The following is an 18,694-nucleotide window of genomic DNA, read 5'->3' as shown; positions in this document are numbered from 1 at the left end:
AAAATTGTGTTTTTCTAAGAGGTATGTGTTTTGGTTTGACCCATCGCGGGAAATGTGTTCTCGCAGTTCTGTTGATCTTTTCGACCTGACCTCCAGCTAGTGAGGTGGCCCAGAGCAGGAGCGAGGTACACGCAAGAGCTAGGTTAACTGTACTGTCTCTTCGTTTACTGGGGGAAATAACCCGTTTCCAGCAGATCTACAATCGTGGCAGTGTCTTCAATCAAAATTACACAACGCAGAGTGAAGCACGCTACATTTGTTTGCTGTTAACATGGTTCTGGTAGACCTCCAGGCTAGACCAACTCTGGACTGCTACAGCACTAGTAGACCACCACCTCTAGTCTGATGAAAGACTAGAGTTTAGTATAGGAGCTCCACGGAGCCCTGGTCTTCATGATCATCATCAGACAGATGTTTGTTCTTGTCTTTCGTACGGCAGTATAAATCAGTCAGCAGTTAAAGGTAGCAGCTGACCAACACCGTGTAACAGACGCCGTGATGATAAGATACTAAATAAAATGTACTCCTCTAAGCTGAATCGTATAGACATATTAATAAGGTTTAATGTTAATGTTGACAAATAGATGTGCGCGGATCCACCCCGCAGGCGTCCCAGTGGTTGACAAGTGCGCGTCAGCCTGGGATGATCCAAAATACTGATGGATATATATGGAGGCACATACTGATGCCTCGTAACTTTCAAGTTATTATGAGGTTATAAGTTTCAATAGTTCATCCTTGGCAACTGGTCAGCAATTACTGTGCTTTGGGCCTTTTGCAATGAGTTGATACCACGAGTGAACAGGTCAAGATTCTTGTAGACCGGTGACAGAATGCGAGACTCGGAGGGGATGAATCGGAATGTCAATCAATAAAGCCGTCAACAGTAACTGTAGTCCAGACAGTAAGCAGCGCTAGACGAAGACGTGTCTGCAGTTGGACTATAGTCAAGTCATGCAGCAGGAACATTTGTTTAAAGTTCTTGTTATCGGGGACCTTGGAGTCGGTAAAACCTCGATAATAAAGCGATACGTTCATCAGATATTTTCTCAACACTATCGCGCCACCATCGGCGTAGATTTTGCTTTGAAAGTACTTCAATGGGACAGTGAAACGGTTATTCGCCTCCAGCTCTGGGATATTGCCGGTAGGCATATACTTTTCATTCGCACGGGTGGACTTTAAAACAACACACACTGTAAAATGTGTTTATAGCCTATATTAAATCCAAGCTCTAACACTAGTATTTAGAAATGTATTGTAGTTGGACATTTTGATTACATTATATATTCTTAATAACATTCTCATTCCAGCTATTGAGGATCCTACCCTTGTGGTAATTGTGTTAAAACCATAACCGACCTTCAGGGTAGGTAGTGTCCATGCCATTCGAGCTAGTAAATGTTTTTATTGTGCAGGGCAGGAATGCTGTTCTGGGGTTCTGAAGGCTCAACTATATCAGTCACATGAGAGGGCTCACTAGCCACAGACTGCCAACACTCTCCCACTCTCTCTTTGTGTTCTTCTCTCCTCTCTCCCTTGGTCTCCTTTCTGCCTGCGTGCTTGTCTGTCTGCTTTTGCCTGCCTGCCTGCCTGCCTGTCTGACTGTCCGCCTGTCTGTCACAGGCCAGGAGCGCTACGGCAACATGACTCGTGTGTATTACCGAGAGGCGCTGGGGGCGTTGGTGGTGTTCGATGTGACGCGGGCGTCCACCTTTGACGCCGTGCTGAAGTGGAAGGATGACCTCGACTCCAAGGTCACGCTGACCCACGGCAGACCTGTCCCAGCCGTCCTACTGGCTAACAAGTCTGACCAGGTCTTCACCCCTCTGCCCAAGATGGACGCCTTCTGCCGTGACAACGGCTTTGTAGGCTGGTTCCCGACCTCAGCCAAGGTGGGATGGATAGTGATCTCTCACTCACTCGCGCAGATGTTCAGGGTTAGTTGGAGGGATAGGTCAGGGGCAGGATCCTGTGGAATGCTCACGGGCAGGTGTTAGATGCCCCAGCCTATAGGAAACACACTCTAAGTTCCTGCTAGATGAGAAGGCCTGGGTGGGAAGGCAAAACGATAACATTCACGCCTGCATTGGTGATGCATTCACTGGATTGATCCTCCAGGGTGTGTTTTTAAATATTCTTGTTCAGAATCAGAAAGGGTATTAATGAGAGTTTGCACAGACAAGGAATTTACTTTGGCAGGAGGGTGCATACATTAAACATATAGGAGTAAATCTTAAATAAGTGGTGTAAGTTTAAATAAGTCTAACTATACTATACAAAATGTGCAAAGTCTAATTGACTAATACTAACTAATACTAAGGGTACAGGTAGGTAGAATACAATAAATACAAAGTATAAGTGTAAAGTATATAAAGTATACGTGTTTGGTCTCTCAGGAGAACACCAACATCGAGGTGGCAGCCAGGTGCCTGGTAGAAAACATCCTGACCAATGAGGAGACAGCGGCCCCTAAGGCCGATCCGGATTTGCTGATCCTCCCTGGCCACAACAACACCACCAAGGAGAGAGCCCGCTGCTTGTCCTGTGCCAAGACCTGACCTTTTAGTGACAACCAGGAAGTGACCAGTGGCATTGCTTGTGACCCACCGCTCCACCCAACCCTGGACTGCATCTCTGCTCTTCATACAGTAGAATCTGGGGTGGTCTGGATACTGGATACTGCCCAACACTTTTTATTTATCCTGTTTTCATACAGGGGAGGTGTCAAGGTGGGCTGGGACACAAAGAGACTGGGGAGGGTATGAAGAGGTTCTGGGGGAGGGCATGGGGCAGAGGGAGAAGAGAGAGATACTGGGGAGGACTGGGGTCGGAGAGTGAGAGACAGGGGAGGTTAGGGAGAGGGGGTGGGGGAAGGCAGGGGGCAGGGGAGAGAGATACTGGGTATGACTGGGGTAGGAGAGAGAGACTGGGGAGGGTAGGGAGATGGGCTGGGGGAAGGCAGGGGGTGGAGAGAGAGATACTGGGGAGGACTGGGGAAGGAGAGAGAGAGACTGGGGAGAGTAGGGAGAAACCTGTTTTTGTCCAGGTAAAACGTAACTGTTAGGCTGCAACACTGCACTTTCTACTGTATCCTCAATATTGCATATTGCAACTTTAATAAAACTAAAAAATTACTTTAATTAATAAGTTATTATATAATACACTGTGTGTGTGTGTCTGTGTGTATACGTATGTGTGACTGTGTGTGTGTGTGTGTGTGTGTGTCAGAGTACGTTTGTGTGTGTGCATTTTACCATACAGCCTGATTATATCACAAGCAGGTATTTTGTGAGGGTGTTCCGCACAATAACATATAATAATACAACCCAAGCGGCGTTTCATGTCTGATGGTATTATCACGGAAGCTGAGCACGAGACCGCGCTATCCACTCCAGCAGCAGCCGCGTGCCTCTTTAAGATGCCCTCCCCGGACCCCTGCGCGCTGCCCAATCAACCCCTTCCTCAAGTCACCTGATTCATACTGCCATTTTACACATCATTTTTACTGAAAAAAAAGAATAATCGCCAACCCTAACACAAAAAGGAGAAGAAAAAAATTATAACATTGAATGCCTTCACATAAAGCGTTCGGAGCCTCGCGAGTGATGGGCAGGGACCAGGGGGAGTCAATGCAAAAAATATCCATCCGAGAGCGAGGAAGCTTAATCAATAAGGGAGGATTATAATGTGCAGTTTTGTAGCATAACGTCTGGAAAATTGTATTCTGTAACTGCTCAAGCGAATGCCGCATCATAATTACCCTGCTAGGACCGTTAACTGATCATTTGTTCAGCGCAGTCAAAAGATTTTATCCTCTAACGTGTTCTTGCTCTTACCGGCATCTCTCCCCTCTACACGGATACCTTGAAGCATCGCGACCTCTTCACGGAGCATTCAAGGCCAAATTTGGTGGTAATTTAGGTAATTTATTGAATGTAACCGTATTAATTATTTGGTCGCCGTATGAATTCTGTTATCGGGTTAGTGTCAGCGTACGTTTTTGTTTTTCGGGCGGCCAGTGCGTTTCGAGGGCAGTCTCTCTGTCATTAAAGACATTTGATTCGTGATCCCCCGATTCCTACCTCTGGAATATGTCGGGACAGACCATCACGGACCGGATCGCCGCGGCTCAGCACAGCATGAGCGGCTCAGCTGTAAGCAAAGCCGTCTGCAAGGCCACGACGCATGAGGTCAGCGGACCGAAGAAGAAGCACCTTGACTGTAGGTGGTCACCCTTATCATACATTTACCAACACCAGCATCGTAACACCGCAAGGCCGTCTGAAGGCCCGCAATTGGGGGTTGTTCCGTATGCAGCTTTAACTGTCCGTCGCTTTCACACTGGCCCATTTTTTTCCACCGACATTATCCTGGTGTGGAACAGGAGAATAGGAGGGATTGCGCATTGAGCCTAGCCTGCTACAGCCCGGGGCAGTGAGCTGTGGAGAAGGGAACCATCATGAGTGAATGCCAGGCAGGGACACACAGGTCAATAGCCTTCACACTGCGACTGCTCATTACCGATGCAGCTAATATGCCCCTGTGCATCCTACTCATGTGTAGGCCTATAATATAATATAACCATTCTACAGTAGACCACCCTGCTATAGACCATCCTTCTATAGACCATCCTGTAATCCTGCTGCTATCTAGATCGTCTGCTGTCTTGTCAATTCAAGTCAATTATATTTCTATACCACATTTAAGAAAAAAATTTGTTTTGGCAAATTGCTGTATATCAGCTTCATCACAAGGACACATAAGGACATAACATTGCTGTAATGTTGCCATTTTATAGGCTATAGGGGAAATAAGTCTCAAGATATAATAAAAAAAAACTCAATAGTGGTAGAGGATCTTTTCTGGAGTGGAAGACTATTCCAGAGCTGTGGGGCTGCAACTGAGAAGGCACAAGCACCCTTTCAAACAGGATTTGGCAACAGTTAAAAGCCAACGATTTGAAGGCCTATGGGTCCTCATACGCAGAAATAAGGAGATACATGTAATTGGGTACCAACTCATGCAATTCCTTGAAAACAAATAACCTTAAACTGAATTCTATATTGAACTGGAACCCAGTGAAGAGAGGCCACTACAGAACCCTGTCTCTCGTCAAGAGCTGTAGTCCTCCTGTAGACCATCCTGTAGTCCTGCTATAGACCATCGTTCTATAGGCCATCCGGTAGTCCTGCTATAGACCATTCTCCTATATACTGTAGTCCTGCTGTAGTTATAGACCACCCTGTGGTTCTGCTGTAGTTATAGACCCCCTTGTGGTTCTGCTGTAGTTATAGACCTCCTGTGGTTCTGCTGTTGTTATAGACCCCTTGTGGTTCTGCTGTAGTTATGGACCATCTTGTGGTTCTGCTGTAGTTATAGACCCCCTTCTGGTTCTGCTGTAAATATAGACCCCTTGTGGTTGTGCTGTAGTTATAGACCCCTAGTGGTTCTTCTGTAGTTATAGACCCCCTTGTGGTTCTGCTGTAGTTATAGACCCCCTTCTGGTACTGCTGTAGTTATAGACCCCCTGTGGTTCTGCTGTAGTTATAGACCCCCTTCTGGTTCTGCTGTAGTTATAGACCACCCTGTGGTTCTGCTGTAGTTATAGACCAACCTGTGGTTCTTCTGTAGTTATAGACCACCCTATGGTCCTGCTGTATTGTAGCTCTGTGGGAGTATGGCTAGACGAGGAGGCTGCTATCTGTCAGATACGATTTCAACGCTGGTCTAAATACTGGCAATTAGATTTGATTCAACCCTGCAGACAATCAATAGCAACCCAGCCAATCAATAAAGGAAAGTTAGTTATACAGTTAGTCCGTCTGACTGCCTTGCAAAACTGTCTGTCTGTCTGTCTGAATGTCTGTCTGCCTGCCTGCCTGCTTGCCTGCCTGTCAATATCCCTGTCAATATCTCTGTCTTTCTGTCTCCCTGTCTCCCTGCCTGTCTGTCTGCCTGTCTGCCTGTCTGCCTGTCTGCCTGTCTGCCTGTCTGCCTGTCTATCTCTATGTGTGTCTCTATGCATTGCTTGCTTTCTTGCTTGCTTGCTTGCATGTCTGTCTGTCTGTCTGTCTGTCTGTCTGTCTGTCTTCTTGCTTGCCTGCCTGCCTGCCTGCCTGCCTGCCTGCCTGCCTGCCTGCCTGCCTGCCTGCCTGCCTGCCTGCCTGCCAGGTCTGTCTGACTGATGTCTGTCTGTCTGTCTGTCTGTCTGCCAGATCTGTCTGTCTGTCTGTCTGTCTGCCAGATCAGTCTGACTGTCTGTCTGTCTGTCTGTCTGTCTGTCTGTCTGTCTGTCTGTCTGTCTGTCTGTCTGTCTGTCTGTCTGTCTGCCAGATCAGTCTGACTGTCTGTCTGTCTGTCTGTTGCCTGTCTGCCGTGATGAAGCTGTGTTTCTTCTGTCCCCAGACCTGGTCCACTGCACCAACGAGTTGAGTGTGGGTGTGCCCCTCCTGGCCGACGCCCTGCTGGAGAGGACCGCCAGCAACAGCTGGGTGGTGGTGTTCAAGGCCCTCATCACCACACACCACCTCATGATGTACGGAAACGAGGTAGGACATACACACACACTCTCACACACACATACTATATACAGAATGTATGCAGCTCCCTGACCTCCTCTCTCCTGCTACAGAGGGTCATGCAGTACCTGGCGTCCAAAAACAACCTCTTCAACCTCAGCAGCTTCCTGGACAAAGCAGCCCTCCAAGGTACACACCGCTTATATGACAAAGAAACATGCTTACTGTAAAGAGTAACTAAACATCAATCCTGGAGAAATCTTTGCAAAAGTGTTATTTTTTAGTATTTGGAGGTAAATCTCGACTGAATTTTGTGAGTGCCTTTCCGATGTACTCTGACAAATTACAGGGAGAGGTTGTGTATGATAATTGGCTAAGTGTATGAGGAATCCCACCATGGCCTCTCTCTCTCTCTCTCTCTCTCTCTCTCCTCTCTCTCTCTCTCTCTCTCTCTCTCTCTCTCTCTCTCTCTCATCTCTCTCTCTTTCTTTGTCTCACTCTGTCCTTTTCTGTTTTACTCATTCTCTTTCTGTTTGTGTCACATTATCTCTGTCTCTCTTTTTCTCTCTCTCTCTTTCTCTCTGCCTCTCTCTTTTTCTCTCTCTCCACAGGGTATGACATGTCTACGTTCATACGGCGGTATAGCCGCTACCTAAATGAGAAGGCAATGTCCTACAGACTGGTGGCTGTAGACTTCACCAAGATGAAGAGAGGGTAGGACGCACACACACACACACACATACACACACACACACACACACAGCAGGTTCCCTCAAGGTTGTAAACCTGATTATACACATGTACAACGTATTTGTTCGTTTGTGTGTGTGTGTCCTACCCCTGTGTGTGTGTCCTACCCATACCCTGTCTCCGATCATTGACAGGGTTGACGGAGTGATGCGTACCATGACAACAGAGAAGCTGATCAAGACTCTCCCCATCATCCAGAACCAGCTGGACGCTCTACTGGACTTCCAGGTACACCAGGCATCCAGGAGTAGTGTAGTAGTACACCAGGCATCCAGGAGTAGTGTAGTAGTACACCAGGGGTGCAGGAGTAGTGTAGTAGTACACCAGGGGTTCAGGAGTAGTGTAGTATATTAATGGCAGGATTAGTAATAGTGGTAAAAGTAGTTTTTAGCAACAACAGTATCAAAACTAGTAATAATAATAATAGTAGCATTAGTAATAGTAATGGTAGCATTAGTAATAGTAATGATAGCAACATTTCCTCCTCTCTTTCTGAAGGCTAACTCCAATGAACTGACCAACGGCGTGATAAACACAGCGTTTATGCTGCTATTTAAAGACTCCATCCGACTATTTGCTGCGTACAATGAGGGCGTCATCAACATGCTTGGTAAGCGTGTACACCGTCACAACACAACTTGAAACACCATCTCTCTGTGTGGGGCTGTGGGCCATGTGGTTGTTACTTATGATCTTGCTTGTTCCTCCCTGTTTTCCTCTCCCCCCCATTATTTCTGTTCTCTTCTTACTCCCCTTCCTCCCGTTCTCACTCCTTCCTGTCCCCCTCCTCTTCCTCCAACTCCCACTCCTGCGCCTCCTCTCTTCTCCTCTCGCTTTCTTACCGATCCTCTGTTCCTCATTTTCCTCCTCCTGCTCCACCTCTTTTTTTCTGCTCCTCCCCTTCTTCTTCTCCCTCCTCCTCCTCCAACTCCAACTCTTCCGCCTGCTTCTCCTCGTCTCTTCTCCTCTGCCTTTCTTACCGATCCTACTGTTCCCCATTTTCCTCCACTTGCTCCTCTTTTTTTCTGCCCTTCCTCATCCTCCTCTTCTTCTTCCTCCTCCTCCTCCTCTTCCTGCCACAGAGAAGTATTTTGACATGAAGAAGCAGCAGTGTAAAGAGGCCCTGGACATCTATAAGACCTTCCTCAGCAGGATGACCAAGCTATCTGAGTTCCTCAAAGTTGCAGAGGTAACAGCTGTACCACAAGCAGCAACAAGTGGCTCCTCTGCTCTCGTTTTCTTCTATTCTCTTTTCTCCTCTTCTGTCTCCTGTTATCTCCTCTCCTGTCCTCTTTTCTCCTCTCTGTTCCTGTGCGGGCTGGGCAGGGGCGGGTCAAATCCTGAGGTCATGATTGACGGCTAAGTTTATCCTATCGGGGTGATGTCCCGTGCACTGTGTGCTTCCTGTTCAGATGCCTGCATTGCATGTGATGATTCAATATATTAGTCTCTTTGACTCTATATATATTCTCCAATCTTTCTCTGTCATTCCCCTCTTTCCCACGTTTTCTCCAATGCACACTATTCCCCAGTAACTGTTCCCTTCCTGACTACTAAACAGGCCCCTAGTGTGCATACTAAACCCTAGATACAGGCTCCTAGAATGCATACTAAACCCTTGATAAAGCCCCCTACTTTGCATACTAAAGCCTATACAGACCCCGAGTCCGCATACTTAAGGCCCTGATAATGGGTGGTAGCATGGATTTGGTACGCATACCAAGGTCGAGATACAGGATGGTAGGATGGCTATAGTACGCATACCAAGGTCTAGATACAGGATGGTAGGATGGCTATAGTACGCATACCAAGGTCTAGATACAGGCCTCAGGGTGGTTACTAGGCCTGTATGTAGCCTTGGTCCTACCAGCTTTGTCTCGCTGGGGGTGTTAAGAGACAGGGTCAGCTTAGTCAGAGGGCTACAGGTCCATTTACCACTGTCTGACAGTGTCTGTCACCTTTGACCTTCTGTTCAGTCGACACGACCCGTGTTCTTCTGGATGTCTGTGCTCCATGACACACCGGCACATCAGCGCAATGCCCTCATTCCATAACGGTCTCCAGATGTGTGTGTCGATGAGTGTGTGCGTGTGTTTTTGAGTGTGTGTGTGTGTGTGGTTTGTCTATGTGTATATAGCTGTGTGGGTGTGTGTATATACAATAGCTGTGTGTATTTGCATGTGTGTTTATGGCTGTGTGTAAGTGTAGCGAATGTAGTGTATATATGTGTATACAGCTGTGTGTATGTGTAGTGTGTGTAGAGTGTGTGTATAAATAGGTGTGCAAAGTGTGTGTATGTATAGCTGTGTGTAGGGTGTGTATGTATAGCTGTGTGTACTGTGTGTGTTTATAGCTGTGCGTAGTGTGTGTGTGTGTGTGTGTGTATAGCTGTGTGTATGTAAGCTTGCACCCACTGCTTCTACGTTCAGTTGTTTTGTTTCCAGTCACTGCATGGATTAATGGATGATTTCGTTTGATTCTTCTTTCTACCTCCTCCTTCCCTCCTCCTCCACCTCCTCTTTTCCTCTTCTACCTCCCCTACTCCACCTCCTCTCATCCTCCTATTCTCCTCCTCCACCTTCTCCCCCTCCTCTCCTCCTCTTTCTCTCCTCCTCCTCCTCCCCTCCTCCACTTTTATTCACTCTTCCTCCTCCGCCGCTCCTCCTCCACTACCACTTCTCCTTCACATTCTCCTCCCCGCGTCCCCCACATCCTCCTCTCCTCCTCCTTCTCTTCTCCTAATTTTGCCTTACTCCTCCCCCCCGCCTTCCTTTTCTTCCTTCACCTCCTCTTTCTCATACATCTCCTCCTCCTGTCTTCTACTGTGGTCATTTGTTGTTGTTTGTTCTGTTTTATTTTTGCCTCCCTCCCCCTTGATACCCCCATCTCCTCCTTTCAACCCCTACCTCTTGCTCCCCTCACAACTGTCACCTCCTCACCTTACGTACTGTACCTCATCACCCCCACTCCTCCCCTCAACACACCACCTCCATCCCCTCAACACACCTCCCTTTACTCACCCCCAGCTTCTCCCTTCCCTTTATCCCCCCGTCTCCCCCCTCCCTTTGCCACCCCAACTCCCTCTCCTCTCCTCACCCCCCACCCACACCTCCTCCCTTCCCTTCATCACCCCACCTCCTCTCATCTCCCCCACCTCCTCCCACTCCTCCCTTTACCACCCCTAGCTGCACTCCTCCACTCCCTTCACCCGCCCCTCGTTCCCTCACCTCCCTCTCCCCACTTCCTCCTCTCCCCTCACCCCGACCTCCTCCCGTCATCCCCCTCACCCCCACCTCCTCCCCCGTGTGTGTGACACAGCGAGTTGGGATTGATCAGGGTGAAGGCCCCGATCTCAAACAGGTCAGTGGACATCTCATCTCAGTCTCAATCAATCCCATAATGCTCTTCTCTAAACGCTCCCGTTCCCTACTCACCCAACAGACCTCCTCCTCCTCCTCTCCTTCCCTAAGTCCTTACAGCCAAGTTAAATCCCAGATACAGACACTGTTACAGTCCAGATATAGATACTGTTACACTCCAGATTTAGTCATTGTTATACTGTTAGATTTCAGATATAGACATTGTTACCCTGTTCTTGTCCAGCTATAGACACTGTTACACTGGTACATTCCAGATATAGACACTGTTAAACTGGTACATTCCAGATATAGACATTGTTACACTGCTACAGGTCAGATATAGACACTGTTACACTGGTGCAGTTCAGATATAGAAACAGTTACACTGTAACAGTACAGATATAGGCACAGTTAAACCGTTTTACTGTTACGTCCAGATATAGGCACGGTTAAACCGTTTTACTGTTACAGTCCAGATATAGACACTGTTATATGGTTAAATTCCATTTTACATGGTTTCAGTCCAGATATAGACCCAATTTTACTCAAATGTTTTGTTTTGGAGATTGCGTTTAGATGTGGTCAATTATATTGCAGCTTTTCATGGAACTAAATCATGATGGCTAAGACATATAATCTGTCATTGATGGCACTCAGACTCCAGTTAATAGGTTCAAACATATACAGGCCACACCTCTCTGAATAGGTTAGCCTATTAGAGACTGGCTGTATGGATACGCAGGCCAGTCACATGTCCTCCTCCCCCGTGAGCAGCTGTGGGTAGAGCAGTGAATGGTTGCAGCTCTCAGGGTTGTACCCAATCACAAACCAGGGCTGAGTGGGCCTGAGGCTTCATAAGCACCTGTCCACCACCACAGTCTGGAGATGAAGGAACGGTTGTTCCTGTTTGTTGTGCTTATGAAGACCTCACCGATCCCTGTCCAAGCTACATGGTAACCATAGTAACCACGCCTTTCCTGGGTTTGTCTGTCTTTGCTTTACACTTCTAGTACATTCTAGATTTCTCTGAAGAAGATTGATCCAGCCTTTTCGTATCTGCTTTTTTTTTTTTACCACAAAATAAGTATATAAAAGCTTTTCTTTTTTTGCAAGTTGTTGCGTGTTCAGATTATGTTTTAAAACTGAAAGGCAAAGTCCGGTATGAAACTCTACTGTCACATGATCGGTCACATGATCACCCTCACAGACATTTCAGCCGGATTTCCCCTCTCAGTGAGTTAACCTGCTGGCCTCCCACAGTGCACCGCCATGTCAGACAACCAGTCAGACCTCCGGTTCAATAATATCTATTCTGACGGATTTTAATATTAAGGATGGAATCCATAGGTTAACTCAACTCTTACAGGTGAGGAATGTGTGGAGCATGTATGCCTTCCAGTGCATGAGCCTCCAGGACTTCCTGTGTGTCCAGTGTGGCAAAGCCTTTCCCCGGTTGAGGGAGGTGGTACTGCTGTGGGCAGAAGGACAGGAAGTGTCTGCATGCTCCAGGAAGTGTCTGCATGATCCAGGAAGTGGCTGCATGTCTGTCTGTCAACACAACTTGTCCAAGCTGATGACCAGATAGACAGGTTACGCTCAATTAGTGAAAACAAATGTTCAATTTTGCTGCTCTGTGTGTGGTGTGTGTGCAAGGGTGAATGTGTGTGTTGGAGGTGTTTGTGTAGTGTGTTCAAGGGAGAATGTGTATATCTGAGTGTGTGTGTTTGCCAATGATTGCGTGTATGCTAGAAAGTGTGTTTGAGTGAGTGAGTGAGTGAGCGAGAGAGAGAGAGAGAGAGAGAGAGAGAGAGAGAGAGAGAGAGAGAGAGAGAGAGAGAGAGAGAGAGAGAGAGAGAGAGAGAGAGAGAGAGAGAGAGAGAGAGAGAGAGAGAGAGAGAGAGAGAGAAAGAGAGAGAGAGGGAGAGAGAGAGAGAGAGAGAGAGAGAGAGAGAGAGAGAGAGAGAGAGAGAAAAAAGTGTACTATCCCAATCTGGTTTTGCTGTCCCCCCACCCCCCTGCCCCCTGTCCTCCTCCCCTCCCGTCCCCTAGGCCCCTAGCAGTCTTCTGGAAGCTCTGGAGCAGCACCTGGCCTCTCTGGAGGGGAGGAAGAGCAAGGACCTCCCTGCAACCAGGTACACACACGTACATACACACACACGCACACATACACATGCACATGCACACACAGGCGGCATGTGTACATGCTCTTAGTTAGGGGAGTGGGTTAGGTGTGTGTGTGTGTGTGTTAGGGGTATGTGAGTTAGGGGTATGTGAGTTAGGGGTGTGTGTTAGGGTGTGTATCAGGGGTGTGTGTGTGTGTACATTTTGTGATGTGCTCCACAGAGCCAGCGTGCTCAGCAGCCCTGTGGGTGCAGCTCAATCCGGAAGCATCTCTCTTAGTCGCCTGGATGACAAGACAGACGACAGCAGGCTGACTCAGCACAAGGTCAGACACACGCACTCACCCACACATACGCTCACACATGCACACACACACACACACACTCCTTTGAGCTGTTCATAATTGTGTCTGCTGTTCACCCTCGCTTGGTGGGGATGTAGGAGGAGGGGCCTAAGATGACTGACAGCCAGGCCGTGTCGCCCGGCACCCAGTCCGTGGGAGGGACTGCTGACCTGTACTCCACCTCACCTGGTGCACCTACCCCCAGCCAGTAAGACTGATCTGTTATCATAGATCTACCTGCCCCCAGCCAGTAAGACTGATCTGTTATCATAGATCTACCTGCCCCCAGCCAGTAAGACTGATCTGTTATCATAGATCTACCTGCCCCCAGCCAGTAAGACTGATCTGTTGTCATAGATCTACCTGCCCCCAGCCAGTAAGACTGATCTGTTATCATAGATCTACCTGCCCCCAGCCAGTAAGACTGATCTGTTGTCATAGATCTACCTGCCTCCAGCCAGTAAGACTGATCTGTTATTATTCTGTACCTGGCCCTAGTCAGTGAGATTGATTCATGATAAAATATATTTGTATGAAGAACAGACTTATCTTCAGACTTTTCTCAGTGCTTGTGTTTGTGTGCGGATGCCTTTGTGTGTGTGTGCACGTGTGTGTGTTTGTTTGTGCAGTGAGTTGTTCACTCTGCAGGCCAGCTTCCCTCCTGCCATCCAGACCACGCCCACTGTGCCAAACACCAATCACTACGCCTGGGGAGGCGGCTTGCTGAAGCAAGCCCCGCCGCCTCACATACACAACCCTGCACAGCTGCATTCTGGGAAGATGTTGCCTAGCGACCTAGACTCTTCCCTCGCCAACCTGGTCGGCAGTGAGTCTCTCGATCTCTCTATCTCTTGCTCTTTCATTGTTTCAGTGGATCTGGATCCATCATTTTCCTTTATATTTTCATATTGTTGATTCCTCTTCTAAAGGTGGTAAAGTAGTTGACCATTACTGTTGACCCTAACCCTTGACCCCTGACCCATGCTCATGGTTCCCCTGACTCTGTTTCAGACCTGCAGTTTGGAGGAACACCAGCCAAGAAGTGAGTAGTGCTGCTCTGGCCTCTTCTGCTCAACCTGTTAACTCATTAAACAGATTAACCAGTAGCGTGTTTGTGTGAATATGTGTCTGTGTGTGTGTACATTTCCAGGCCAGAGCTGCAGTGGAACCAGCTGGTTGAGAAGAAGCCGTCAGGAGGCTGGCAATCTAAGACCATGGTCACCAGCAGCAACTGGACTCACGCCACACACCCCATGGCGCCCCAGCCGATGCCTGTCCCTCAGATGGTACACACACACACACACACATACATGCACACACACATTTCCACACACATGCACACGGACACACCCAGACATACACACACACATACATACACACATGCACACACACACACACACATGTACATGCATAGATGTACACACACACACACAATCTCTATAAAAATGTCTTGACATTTCTTTTTTTTCTTTTTTTGAGTGACTAACTCTTTCTCTACTCTATTCAATGCTCCAGAATGGAATGATCTACACAGGCTATGTAAGTCTCCACTCTCCCCTCCCTTCCCCTCCTTTCTTTTCTTTCCCTTTCCTCTCTTGCTCTCATCTCTTTCTTCTCCCCTGCCCTCTCCTCTCCTCTCTCTTCTACTCATCTCCTCTCATCCCTCACCGAAAGCCTCACCTCTCCCCTCCTCCCTCTCTTGTGTTACATCTTTGCTGTTGTGTTTCCCAGGCTCCGGCTCCTATGGCGTTTCCCATGACAACCCCTCAAGTGCCTGTTTATGGGATGGTAAGGCCTGAGTCTTCCTTGGAGATGCAAACCGAGATGATAATTTGGACATCATTTTCACCAACATATCTCTCCCCCCCCCCCCCCCCCCGCAACCTTGTCACCCCAACCCCACCCAGCTCCCCCCCAGATGGGACCAATGGGGGCGGTTCCCATGATGGCCCCTCAGCCTGTGATGTACAACCAGCCGGTCCTGCGGCCTAGCAACCCGTTTGGCCCCATGCCAGGAGCCCAGGTAACACACCCCTGGCACGCACACCTGGTACGGACAAACACACCTGCTACATGCACCTGGTACACATTCACCTGGTACAACACACAGCTAACTACCTAACCCACACAACTAACTACATCACCTTAACCCACACAACTAACTACATCACCTTAACCCACACAGCTAACTTAATTAGCGTACCTTAACCCACACAACTAACTACATCACCTTAACCCACACAGCTAACTTAATTAGCTCATCTTAACCCGCACAGTTAACTTAACTACCTTACCTCAACCGACACAGCTAAATTCCCAACCCTAACTTCCTAACCCACACAGCTAATTATTTTTTTCTTCTGTAAAGATGCACTTTATGTAGGAGCAGAAGTGTCACCATGGCAACACAGAGAGGAAACACCCATCGAGATCCAAACCCCGCAAAGGGAAGAAGAAGGAATGGATGATTAAGAGTAGGAAAGGAGGAGGAGGAGGAGGAAGGAAGGGATAAGGAGGAGGAGGAAGGGAAGATTGGAGAGGGGTAGAAGGGGGTGTGGCAGGAGAACGGAAGACAAAAACAGAGACCCGTCACATGACCTCTCCTGGCTCATCGCCTTTGCTCCATGCTGTTGTCATGGCTGAATCCTCACACACACGCATACACACAAACATATACTCTGTATTTGCTGTTCTGAGTGGATAATGTGACGTGAAGTGAATGAGTGAATGATTCTACAATGACGCCAGTGGGAAGTTTGGAACTTGTTCAGCCCTTCACCACCCAGACCCGGCCATCATAGCCCCGCCCCCATACAACAGGCCACTCCCTCCACCACAGGCCCCTCCACCACATAATAGACCACTCCCTCCGCCCACAGGCTCCTCCCCTACAACTAGACCCCGCAGACCCAGCCCTCTCCATGCCCCGCCCCCAAACCAAGCTCTATCTACCATAAATCTCTGATCATTTGCACGCACTTTAATCTATGTGAACTTGCCAAGGGTGTACATACAGTACTGTTGATCCATTAGCATCCGGATCTAACCATTCGAGTCTTTGTTATATGTGTTTGATTCCATTCAGTTTCTGTGTATACGTCGTTCTGTGTGCTGGTTAGCCAGTGTAGCTCTGTACTATCAGAGACCTGTGCAAGTGCTACGAATGTAGGATGGTAAGGTGCCCTCATTAATTCAGAACACACACACACTCCCTTTGTGCCGGTTTCTTTTCCGCCTGCTTCACATCACAGTTGTATGTGAAGTATCAATAATGTTGCCATAAGAACAGTTTTGACCACTCAGGGAGAGAAGCTGTTCTAATACCTTTTCCCATAAAGCTCCTTGATAGTCTTTACCCATAATGCTCCTGGACAGTCTTTACCAGTCTTTACCCATAATGCTCCTGCACAGTCTTTACCCATAATGCTCCTTGACAGTCTTTACCCATAATGCTCCTGGACAGTCTTTACCCATAATGCTCCTGGAGAGACTTTACCCATAATGCTTCTGGACAGTCTTTGCCCAGAATGCTCCTGGCCAGACATTAACAGAGTTTACCCATAATACTCTTGACCAGTCTTTACCCATAATGCTCCTGTTTAGAAATTACCATTCTTTCCCCATTATGCTATTGGCCAGTCTTTACCCATAGTTCTCCTGGCCAGTCTTTACCCATAATTCTCCTGGCCAGTCTTTACCCATAATTGGTCTAGATGCATCCTTCTCTGGGATTGACCCAGAATGATTGATTGGCAGACAGACAGGAAGCGAAATTGACAGACAGGAAGGGAGACAGACAGACAGACAGGTAGGCAGACCACAGACACAGTATTTATAGCACAAATCTTGGAGGAAGGGGTGGGTCTCTATGGCACAAGTATTGAACCACAGCTGGGATGTACAGAAGAGGGGTTGCTGGGAAGTAATTGTTTTCTATTGATTGTGTTGTATATGTACTGTATGTTCTGTATGTACATGTATGTATGTATGTATGTATATATGTATGTATGTAAATGTATTTGCGTGTGTGTGTGTCTGTGTGTATACATGCCTTCCCATCGAGATAACAGGGTGATGTTCCTTCATGAGGCATCCAGGCCTTCGTGTGCTGCCATGGCCGGTGGCGTGTTCTTAGCGTAACTAGTCTTGTGTTCTACATGTGTGCTGGAGGGTGAAAGGACCTTTTATTAGTCTTGGGGAGCCCCCTGTCCTGTCCCTGTCCCCGCCCCCTGCCTCCCCTGACCGAGCCCCCATCCGTGTCCCCGCCTCCTGCCTCCCCTGACCGAGCCCCCATCCCTGTCGCCGCCCCCTGCCTCCCCTGACCAAGCCCCCATCTCTGTCCCCGCCCCCTGCCTCCCCTGACCGAGCCCCCATCTCTGTCCCCGCCCCCTGCCTCCCCTGACCGAGCCCCCATCCCCGTCCCCGGAGCTCCTCTAACCAGATACCATTTTGTAGATTTTATGCGTGTTCTATTTCCTGTCTCCTCTGTGTCATGGCGACATCCCTTCCTGTCAGCTGCTCGACAGGTCGACTTGGGACTGGTCCATTTCCTGTCCTCTGTATATAGATGTGTTCTCTGTACCTGGAAGCCCATTGGACGACATTCATGGGACGTTTTATTGCTGTCTGTGATTGGGTGATTGTGTTTGATCTATGACGGGTCAGTGTGTGTATTGTGTCCACCTGGAGGGGGGGGGGGGGTCAGTGTGTGTATTGTGTCCACCTGGAGGGAGGGGGGGGTCAGTGTGTGTATTGTGTCCACCTGGAGGGAGGGGGGGGTCAGTGTGTGTATTGTGTCCACCTGGAGGGGGGTCAGCATCTCTTCTACCGAGAGTGTCTTCACCAGACAGTGGACGCTCGCTCCACGATCTTAGCAGGAACATTTTTGCACCAAAGTCAACGATGCGCAGCTTCCTCCTTCGTCGCTTGGCCAGGAGGACTTTTGAGTTCAGTGACGACGTCTCTTTTGCATGATTAAATGTTGTCTTTTGATTGGCCTGTGTGCCCGGTACAGCATGAACATACTGTGAACTCCTACCGGCGTGTTTGGAAACGTGTAGGAATGTTCTCCCTGGGGAGAGGATCCTCTTTGACATGAACAAGCATGGACGTTCATCCCTGTGTTTCACCTGGACAGAGTGCTGATGAGGGGGTCTGGATGATCCGCACCCTATCTGTGGTCAGGCTGGTTCCCATGGCACCCCCTGGAGGTCAGGGTGGTTACTGTGGCACCCCCTCCACAACAGGGTGGTTACCATGACACCCCCTCCAGGTCAGGGTGGTGATTGGTTACCATGACACCCTCTTTGAAACAAGATAGACCCAATGCTAGCTATAACCCAGCTAGATAGACTTCTCAGTCGTGTAACTTATTGTGATGCTGTTGTCTTCAGTATGTGTTGAATGCTCTTTCTTTGAATGCTCTGCTACTGTTCATCCGTGTCTGAGTTTAGACTCTGTTCTAACAGATTTATTAATGTTCACTGTGAATAACTCTTTACTCCTCACTCCTGACTCTTTCTCCCCCCTCCTGACGGCCTACTTACCCTTCTTAACTCCCCCCTCCAGTCTCCCCCCACTCACCCCTCCCAATCCCCCCT

The 18,694-nt window shown here is 48.4% G+C and overlaps 2 protein-coding genes across 2 annotated transcripts; both read left to right on the top strand.

The window, feature by feature from the left end:
- The first annotated feature begins 136 nt into the window (after positions 1 to 136).
- On the top strand, positions 137 to 2,738 carry LOC146245976 (ras-related protein Rab-32-like). Its single transcript, XM_084683840.1, has 3 exons — positions 137 to 1,147; positions 1,627 to 1,895; positions 2,400 to 2,738. The coding sequence occupies exons 1-3, from the start codon at positions 955 to 957 to the stop codon at positions 2,559 to 2,561; spliced, it is 624 nt and encodes a 207-aa protein (XP_084539966.1). The 5' UTR covers positions 137 to 954; the 3' UTR covers positions 2,562 to 2,738.
- An 800-nt stretch (positions 2,739 to 3,538) lies between these two features.
- Positions 3,539 to 17,407, top strand: LOC146245975 (phosphatidylinositol-binding clathrin assembly protein-like). Its single transcript, XM_084684219.1, has 17 exons — positions 3,539 to 4,224; positions 6,409 to 6,551; positions 6,635 to 6,710; positions 7,133 to 7,235; positions 7,406 to 7,499; positions 7,770 to 7,881; positions 8,354 to 8,460; positions 12,680 to 12,762; positions 12,974 to 13,076; positions 13,193 to 13,302; positions 13,724 to 13,920; positions 14,106 to 14,136; positions 14,245 to 14,380; positions 14,610 to 14,633; positions 14,826 to 14,879; positions 14,998 to 15,144; positions 15,463 to 17,407. Exons 1-17 carry the CDS (start codon positions 4,095 to 4,097, stop codon positions 15,475 to 15,477), a joined length of 1,665 nt encoding a protein of 554 aa, XP_084540345.1. The 5' UTR covers positions 3,539 to 4,094; the 3' UTR covers positions 15,478 to 17,407.
- Positions 17,408 to 18,694: the final 1,287 nt, after the last annotated feature.

The sequence above is a fragment of the Hypomesus nipponensis genome, chromosome 20, assembly GCF_054491055.1.
Source record: "Hypomesus nipponensis isolate SF chromosome 20, ASM5449105v1, whole genome shotgun sequence".
NCBI lineage: Eukaryota > Metazoa > Chordata > Actinopteri > Osmeriformes > Osmeridae > Hypomesus > Hypomesus nipponensis.
This window is presented reverse-complemented; position numbering and strand designations above follow the sequence as displayed.

Excerpts from the sequence above, each read along its gene's own strand:
- LOC146245976 (XM_084683840.1), top strand. The coding sequence starts at position 955 with ATGCAGCAGGAACATTTGTTTAAAGTTCTTGTTATCGGGGACCTTGGA. Across the intron at positions 1,148-1,626 it reads CCAGCTCTGGGATATTGCCG|GCCAGGAGCGCTACGGCAAC; the intron begins GTAGGCATATAC and ends TGTCTGTCACAG. Across the intron at positions 1,896-2,399 it reads GGTTCCCGACCTCAGCCAAG|GAGAACACCAACATCGAGGT; the intron begins GTGGGATGGATA and ends TTGGTCTCTCAG.
- LOC146245975 (XM_084684219.1), top strand. The coding sequence starts at position 4,095 with ATGTCGGGACAGACCATCACGGACCGGATCGCCGCGGCTCAGCACAGC. Across the intron at positions 7,500-7,769 it reads ACGCTCTACTGGACTTCCAG|GCTAACTCCAATGAACTGAC; the intron begins GTACACCAGGCA and ends CTCTTTCTGAAG. Across the intron at positions 14,137-14,244 it reads GGAGGAACACCAGCCAAGAA|GCCAGAGCTGCAGTGGAACC; the intron begins GTGAGTAGTGCT and ends GTACATTTCCAG.